The following is an 8779-nucleotide window of genomic DNA, read 5'->3' on the forward strand; positions in this document are numbered from 1 at the left end:
CACCTCAGCTGTCATAAGAGGAGGACAGGGTCTAGGCTGAGCTAAGCCCATTCAGGGTGTGGAAGGATATAAGGGGTCCATTTCCCATTGGAGAATAATAGAGAATGGAGGATGGGTTCTCCAATGGAGGATGAAAACAACCTAGCTCTCACAATGCCCTACTTTTTTCCTCTTTTAGAAACAAGATCTGAAGCCACTGCTGATCCCAACCCTAAAGTTTGTCCCTTTTACCTTCCCTGAAGAGCAGGATTAGGGCTGGAGGAGAGGGAATTTGGAGACTGTAACACGTGTGCATCACCAGGAAAAAGGTTCAATAGATCCTAGATTAACAATGAGTCATGAACTACTCGAGATGAGAGCCCAGAGGAGGAAGAGGAAGAGGGGGCCCTTCATCTCTTGGCTTTTCTTCCTGGACATGTTTGCTCTGAGGGAGACCCAAACAGGTGAGTCTGAGGGAAATGGGGGGAGTCGAGACTGACACCCAGAAGCCCTTCCCAAGAAAGTGAGTCGGTGCCTAATAACATGGAGACTTCATTGCAGATCTTAGAAGGTTTCTGATTACATGGGAGAGATACCTTCACTGCTATAGGGAACTTCTGGTATTTGTTAACAACTCAAAATGTGCAATTAATTGCACTGTGCCAAGTCCCAACAATACAAAGAAAAAGTAAAAACAAGTCACTGCCTTCTAGGAGTTTATTTTTTAATTGGGAAGAAAATGTACAAAAATAAGCATGTACAAATACAAACAAGCTAACCGCAAGGTAAATATTTAGGGAAGAGAACCCTGGGTGCTGGAGAGATCAAGACTTTGGGTAGAAGAAGGCACTTCAGCTAGAACTTAAAGAACTCTAGGGGATTCTAAAAGATGGAGGTGTGGAGGAATCGCAATCCAAGCCAAGGAAGAAGGGAGGGTGGGACAGTGAAAAGAGGTTAGGATTTGGACTTTGGAGACCAAGATTCAAATCCTGCAAAGAGGAGGCTTGGCATCCAAGATCCTTTTCCAGTGTTAAGTCTAAGGTCCTGTGATACATTGCAAAGGCAAGAAAATTTTGGAGAGAGAATTATGAGGATTGTATAGCTGGATTATAGAAGAGAGTGATATAAAATAAATAGCAAAAGCATATTTGAATCAAGCTTTAAAGCACAACAAAGGCATTTGTATTTGACTCTACAGGCAATAGGGAACCATTGCAATGTATAGAGTAGGGGAGTGGCATACACAAACCAGTACTGCAGGAAAATCATATTGACAGGTATGAGGGTTCTGCTGATGCATCTCAGAATAGAAGACACCAAACCATATCTGGTCTTTTCCAGTCCAAAAGGCATTCAAGATCTTCAAGCTTCTTCCCAGTATGATCTGCCTTCCCAGAGGTCCACTATGCCATACTGCTTCTCAACGTTAGTAATCCCTCTTCATGGACAAACTATGACCTCTTGATGTCTCCTCTTGCTATGTGACTTGCCTATGTGCTCTTCCCAGTCACTCAGAGAGGATCAGCCCAATGCAATGGGACCTACCCAGAAGAATGTCTCCCAGAATTTTATGAATATTCATATTGCCTTTAGGCTGCCCATTTGTCAGCCCTCTCTCCATAGGTGACCTGCCCACCTCCCTTTTTGCCATTCCTACATCATGTCCTGGAATGGGCAGTGGAGTCAAGTCAAAAGATCTATGGAAAGCTCTGCTCTTTACCATCTCTCTGACCTTAGACAAGATACTTTGTCTTTCTACGACTCAGTACAATATGAGGTCATCCCAGACCTTTCATCTCCAAATAGGTGATCTTTTCATTTTTTTTAAACTTTTACTTTCTGTCTTCGAATCAATACTGACTATTGTTTCCAAGGCAGAAGGGTGGTAAGGGCTAGACAATTAATTGGGTTGTGACTCACCCAAGGTCACACAGCTAGGGAATGTCAGAGGCCAGATTTGAACCCAGAATCTTCCATTTCCTGGACTGGTTCTCAATCCACAGAGCCACCTAGTTGCACACATGATCTTTTGCTTTTAATATACCATAAGCATACTTAAAAACACTTCAACCTCATCAGTTTGAGGGCCCTCTCCGTATCTGAAGCAGAGCATATTTTGACTATAAGCCCTCTCTTTACCTGAGGCTTTGTCTCCTTAACTAGATTCTTCCTTCCAAATGTCAAAAGTCTCCATCTGATCCCAACCATGGCCCTGTAGTGAGGCAAATTGGTCCAGAAGAGAAGACCAACCAAAGATTCAGGTAACCCAAGTTCTAGTTTCTGTAGCTAACCAGCTAGCTATGGGAGTTTGGTCAGTCCATTTAATGTCCCAAACTTCTGTCTAGGCATCTATAAAAATGAAGAGCAGTGAAAATGTCATTGTCACCATTTTACAAATGAGAAAACTGAGGCTCAGAGGTTAGATGGTTTGCCCACGGTCACAAAAGCTGTGGGGGGAAAAGGAGAGATTCAAACCCTGGTCCAAGTCCAACCATCTACCAATTATTTACATTTTGATTTTCAAACGAGTCCATGCAAGCAAGTTACTAGATGATAGATTTGGATAGTTATAGATATAGGCTATGTGCTATATATAGCATTTTGTAACTTTTTTGTTTTAGTTTTCATCTAGAATTTAATCAGGGTGGGGAACTTGCAGCTTGGAATCACACTCTGCTGATGTGAAGGGAAAACATCTGTAAGTTGTTTTCTAAGTGAGAGCTGTTTAGACTAGAGAATTGTAAGGTTAAATAGCTTACTCAGGACACACAAGATTATACTGGAGGCAGAACTTGAACCTGGATCTTACTGAGTCCACAGTCTCTAATCACTAGTTCCCTCTGCCTCTCTACTATATAAGAGTTATTTATTATCACCCTCATTAGGACTCTCTTCAGCCAATGAGGACATAATTTTAGGCCACAAAGGAGGGAGGTTTTTCATTACAACCATCAGAGAACTTCCATATCATGAAAGAGGTTTAAGGAGAGTCCCTCAAGACCCTCTTCCAAGCTTCCCCGTCTCTTCCTCTGCATGCCTCCCTCCCAGGCTCTTTGTCTGGTAAGAGGAAGCAGTGTTTAGGATAGTTTAGTCCTTTCTGGACTGTCTCCTGGAGATGCTGTCCTCTTCAGGCTACCCTAGCTATGCTCTCCATCAGGAAATGAAAAGGACGGGAAGGGGTGGGTGGGAGAGCATGCCTACATGTCACAAGCACCCTCTCTGCTATCCAGCCCTCCACAGCCTGGAGACCCAGTTCACTGGGTTGGCCATAACAGACGACCTTCCGAACATCATCTTCAATGTGTGGCTGGACGGCCAGCTTTTATTCTCCTATGATACCCAGAGCAAGGAGGTGCTAATCAAGCTAGGTGGGGCCTACCCACCTTTGAAGAACAGATTGATGGAGAAATTGAAAGAGCAGCTGCAACGAGGGGGAGAGGATGATTTGCGGCGTTTCTGTGCCTATTGGATGGTTTCTTACAATGAGACCTGGGGTGAGTTTCCTCCACCAGAGCCTTATCCCTCCTTTCTTAACCCTTTCCCCCCTCCTGACCATCCTTTTCTACCTTCCTTCCCTGAAGATGTCAAGACTTCTTCCTAGGAGGTTGACCCAACAGCCTGAGTGCTCTAGTAAATGATCAAAATGTCTCCACTCTGAGCCCCCCAGAGCACTTTTCCAATTGCACCCAGAAGGGTACAGTCCTGACCCTTCCCTTCCCCAACAGAGCTTCAAACGACCCAGGTCACAGTTTTCTGTGAGCTGGATGGAGACATCCAAGTGGACAGCCGAATGTCGGTTGCTTTTGATGGTGAGACTGTCTGCCAGTTAAACGAGCAGAATGCAGGATGGGTGATCAAGAAGCCAGAGGTCACACGCTTCTGCAATTATTTGGATGATAGTGTCCAATGGGACAGAATATTGGCAGAAGAGTGCCCAGCGTTTCTGAAGGTTGTCCTGGAACTCTTTCACCTAAAGGAGAATGGTAAGTACGCAGATCCCATGTGGAATCACGGTCTTGCAGTTGAGAGTAGCCCTGGTTCTTGTTAATGATCAATGGGAGAGCAGAATCCAAACAATCTATAGAGAGCTTGCCTTGAAAAGACAATGCATTGAACAAAGTTAGCACTGCAATTTGTGGGACAGACAATTGCCAAACCAGCCAACCTTTTGTGAAGATCATAATCCACCTAGTAGGAAAGAGTGGGCAGGAATGACAAGTAAGTTCCCATCCAAGAACCATGCAACAACTCAAGTCTAGTCATTTGGAAGTTCCTTCCTTCCTCCCTCCTTCTGAGTAGCCTTGGCTCTGGATTCTCTAGGAAAAGCAAACCAAGGCTCATGTGGCATGTTTAGAACCTCAAAGCCCATTTGTATAAAACTACTCATTGGTGAAGAATGACTATTCAACAATACATTTCTGGGTGAAGGGGTAGAGTTGGTGAGAGCTTGAGGGAAGGTGGATTTTGGTCTTCTGGCTTTGAACCTAGAAAGAGAAGACTCAAAATTCCAGGCTCTCTTCAGGTCATGAAGGTAGAGAATATATGCAGATGAGAATATATGCCAGATCATTTTTGTCATGGCTGATTCTCTATGATGCCATTTTGGTCTTCTTGGCAAAGGCGCTGGAGTGCTTTATCATTTCCTTCTCCAGCTTATTTTTCAGATGAGGAACTGAGGCAAGCAGAATTAAGTGACTTACCTGCAGTCACACTATTAGTAAGTGTCAGGGGCTAGATTTGAACTCATGAAGATGAGTTTGCCTCATTCTAAGCCTATTATACCACCTAGCTGCCCCATATGCCAGATAATACACAGAGAGAATGAACCCTGCTTTGGGGAGTGAGAAATCTTGGCTCATCTGAGGGAGAAGGTCCAAAATCTCACCCAGAGGACATTCCCCAAATTCTCTAGGTAACAAGCTCAGGATAAAAAATATAATGGAGACTGCCATTTACTCTCATGTCAGCTTCTTCCCTGAGTCTTTCATTTTAAGGACCTTTTGGAGCCTTATGTCTTCCCTCTCCAAGCTGGAAGTCAGGAGACCAGGATTTCTCTCTTCCCCCAAGCCCAGCACACAGGAGTAGATCATTAAATGATCAATCTCCACCCTTTCAGAGAGCTCCATGCAAATGAGTTTTGGGCCGCCTGTTACCATCATATTCTGCTGAGTGTTTGCACATGGATTTGTGGTGAAGTCTTCTGCTGTTCTGTTGGGGCAGCTAAGTGGGGCCTTAGCACACAGAGTGCCAGACCTGGAGTCAAGAAGGCTCATCTTCCTTAGGTCAACTCTGATCTGAGCTACATATCAGTTGTGTAATCTTGGGCAAGTTACTTAACCCTGCTTGCCTCAGTTCCTCCATCTGTACAATGAGCTGGAGAAAAAATGGCAAACCACTCTAGTATCTCTGCCAAGAAAACCCCAAAAGGCATGACTGAAGTGACTGATCAAAAATCAAAGTCTCCATTGATCTTCCAAAATGACAGCCTCTCTCTCATCTGCTCCCAGAGCCCCCTGAGGTGACTGTGTCTCATGATGATGCCCCAGATGGCAGGATCATCCTCTTCTGCACAGCCAGGGGCTTTTACCCTCGCCCAATCCTGCTACACTGGGAAAAGGATGGGCAAATGGGTGTATGGGGAAAGGAGCACTCCAGTGGCATCTTACCCAATGCTGATGCCACTTTCTACCTCCAAGTTGTCTTGGAGCTCCAGCCAAGGGATCCTGGAGAGGGCTATGCCTGTGTGGTGGAACATTATGAGCTAGGGATGCCTGCCATATTTCCAGGTGAGTAACTTCATAGAATTGTGCAGTGAACTCAAAGGCTTATAAAGGGTCTTGCAAATATGATGTATATTGGGGGCAGGGAGCCTGGTAGGGAATATATATCCAATTTGGTTTGCCTAAATGTAGCTTATGGGGGGAAATGAAGAGATACTTCTGAAATCTTGCCCACACCTCTCCGAGGGAGACTTTGATTCCTGCCGGGAGGGGAATCAAAAAAAGGGATACGAGACTAGCCATTCTGCTCTCCTTAGAATGAGGGTACGAGCCCACTTTGAGCAATCTATTTATCACTAATTGAGAGGAAATGATTTTTAGGCTCCAATTAGTTTCCTAGTCACTGTCTCCAAGTTAGGGAAGAGTGTTAATTATATCCAGAAGATGATTCCTTCCAGCTAAATGCAAGTTGCAGAAAAAGACCACAAATAGTGAATGGTGAGCAAACCTACTTATCCACGCCTACAGCAAACAAAAATCAGAGAAGTTATTCAGCTCAGGATATACCGGACAATCCACAGAATGATGGAGTTCTCCCACTGCAAGCAGACTCTAGCAGCTCACCCCATGCCTGCTTCCAACCTGACCCAAAAGGAAATTTCCCCTAAGTCTCTAGGGAAGCAAGCTGGGAATGAGGGCCAAGTGGAGTTCCTGGCACTTCCACGTGGATGCTACTTCCCAAAGTCTTCTCTTCCCATTTCTGAGTTTCTTTTCCCAAAGAGGGGCTGGAAGCATGTGTCCCTTCTTGAAATATGAAGCCAGAAGATCTCTTCTTCCCCAAGCTCTCATACTAACTCTACTCCTCAGTCAGGGATACAGAATTGAAGAATCATTTTCTCCACCAAAGAGAAGAGTGATGCAATGCACCGAGTTTACAGATTATCAAATTATATAAATAATATGCAAATTAATCCCAGTTCCCTTCTGATAATGATGAGATAGTAGAGAAAATCTTCTTGATGGTCTCGAATTTGCTACTAAAAGAGGAGCTTTTAGGGCAGGTTTGATACCTTCAAGCCCCCACAGGAGAGAATCCACCAACTTTTGTATCTGTTGCCTCTGCCTGCCCCTCCAGCACCCCGGAAAGTCACCAGAGGAAAGCCCTGGGAACTATCTCTCAGTATCTCAGCCACTACCATCGGGATCCTGATCTCAGCTGTGGCCTTCATGATATGGTGGAGAAAATATACATGGGGTAGGAACAAGGAGGACAAAGGGGAGAGAAGGGAGGGCAGGTCAAAAGTAAGGAGGAGCTGTTGTTTCCCATAGCACCCCAAGGTCTGAGAACACTGTAGGGGCAGTATTTCAGGGAGTATTTTTTGCTGGGAGGCAAAGGTTGGGGCGGGAGGCAACCAGTCAGATTGGTCCCTCTATTGGACCCTGGGGGAAAGACCAAAAGCAGACAACCCCTCGTCACTGACCAGTCATCCTAGTGTGTGATAGAAAAGCTCTAGTCTGGTGGGGAAGAAGAGATTATTCTAGGCCTTGAGGAGCCCCCTCTATTCACTCACAGGAAGATGCCAATATGATAACTGCTAGCTTGGAAGAATTCCCAGAAAAACGTGGCATGGTCCTCTATAGTAAATGAAAGGCCATCTCTAAATCTTTCCCCACATAGGGAAAACTCTTTTTCTATGGTTCTCCCAGATCTTTCTCTAGAATTCTCTCCTTCTATCCCATAGGTCACAGGACCCAGGAGCACAATGCAGAAGAAGGTAAGGGAATGGAGTGGGGAGGACCAAGGGAAGAAAACTACTTAGCAGTACTTCAAGAGTGAGAAAGGGGAAAGTTGGTAGAGATGTGGGGCAACAGAGAGGGTGAAGTGCATAGAGAAGGAATTCCAAAGTCTTGCTCACTTCCCTAATTTCTTCTTCAGCTGCTAGTCAATGGATACTGGGAAAATGGGAAAATTCTAATCCAAATGTCTTTTTTCACAGGAATGTCATCATTAGGAACACCTCCTCCGCTGGCTTCCCTTTCCTCCTCCCCTCCCCATTCTTCTTGTCTCCCTCCTCTCCAAAGAGAGTCCTCCCAACCTCAAACTCCAGGGGAGGGATACTTGGTTTAAATTCACTTATCTTCATACCTCACATGATGAATAGTCATAAACTCTAGATGGGTCAAAAATCAAAAGAAGTCAACAGGTATTTATTATGAGCCAGTCATTGCCAAGCACTGGGGGATGCAAAAAAAAAAAAAGGCAAAAAGCAATCCCTCCCCTCAATGAGCTTATATTCTAAATATACTTTTTTTAAACCCTAATATCTTTTATATATATACTTCTATATTAATTTTTATTTGTTACAGGGCTAGGCAATGGGGGTTAAGTGACTTGCCCAGGGTCGAGCTTATATTCTAATGGAGTGAACAACATGCAAACAGTTCCATACAAACAAGACTTTATATATACATATATATGCATATATATATATTTGTACATACAGAGAGAGAGACACAGAGACAGAGAGAGAAAGAGAAAGGCAGAGACAGAGACAGAGAGACAGACAGAGACAGATGGATGGACAAAGGGAAGAAGAGTCAAAGAGAATAAATTGGGGATAATCTCAGAAGGAAAGTTTTAGGCTTTTTTGCAAAAGATATGATTTTATCAAAGATTTGAAGGAAGCCAGGAAACAGAGATGAGAAAGAATAGTCTCCCCATCCTAGCAAAAATGCTTGGAATCAAGAAATAGAATGGGGAGGGGGTGGTGCAGCTGAGTGGCTCAGTGGATTGAAAGCTAGGCCTAGAGCTGGGAGGTCCTAGGTTCAAATCTGACCTCAGATACTTTCTAGTTCTGTGACCCTGGGCAAGTCACTTAATCCCCACCCCCTGGCCCTTACCGCTCTTCTGTCTTGGAACCAATACACAATATTTATCCAAGTCCAAAGGTAAGGGGGAAGGAAGGAAGGAACGAAGGAAGGAACGAAGGAAGGAAGGAAGGAAGGAAGGAAGGAAGGAAGGAAGGAAGGAAGGAAGGAAGGAAAGAAGGAAGGAAGGAAGGAAGGAAGGAAGGAAGGAA

At 44.5% G+C, this 8779-nt stretch overlaps 1 protein-coding gene across 1 annotated transcript; it reads left to right on the forward strand.

Moving 5' to 3' along the window:
• The first annotated feature begins 352 nt into the window (after positions 1 to 352).
• LOC123233115 (class I histocompatibility antigen, F10 alpha chain-like) lies at positions 353 to 7874 on the forward strand. The gene is given in 8 exon segments (XM_044659283.1): positions 353 to 443; positions 3210 to 3473; positions 3705 to 3962; positions 5487 to 5765; positions 6835 to 6954; positions 7442 to 7474; positions 7697 to 7777; positions 7780 to 7874. Coding segments are annotated over 8 exon segments (1221 nt in total).
• The last annotated feature ends 905 nt before the right edge of the window (positions 7875 to 8779 follow it).

This window comes from Gracilinanus agilis, chromosome 2 (genome assembly GCF_016433145.1).
Source record: "Gracilinanus agilis isolate LMUSP501 chromosome 2, AgileGrace, whole genome shotgun sequence".
Classification (NCBI taxonomy): Eukaryota; Metazoa; Chordata; class Mammalia; order Didelphimorphia; family Didelphidae; genus Gracilinanus; species Gracilinanus agilis.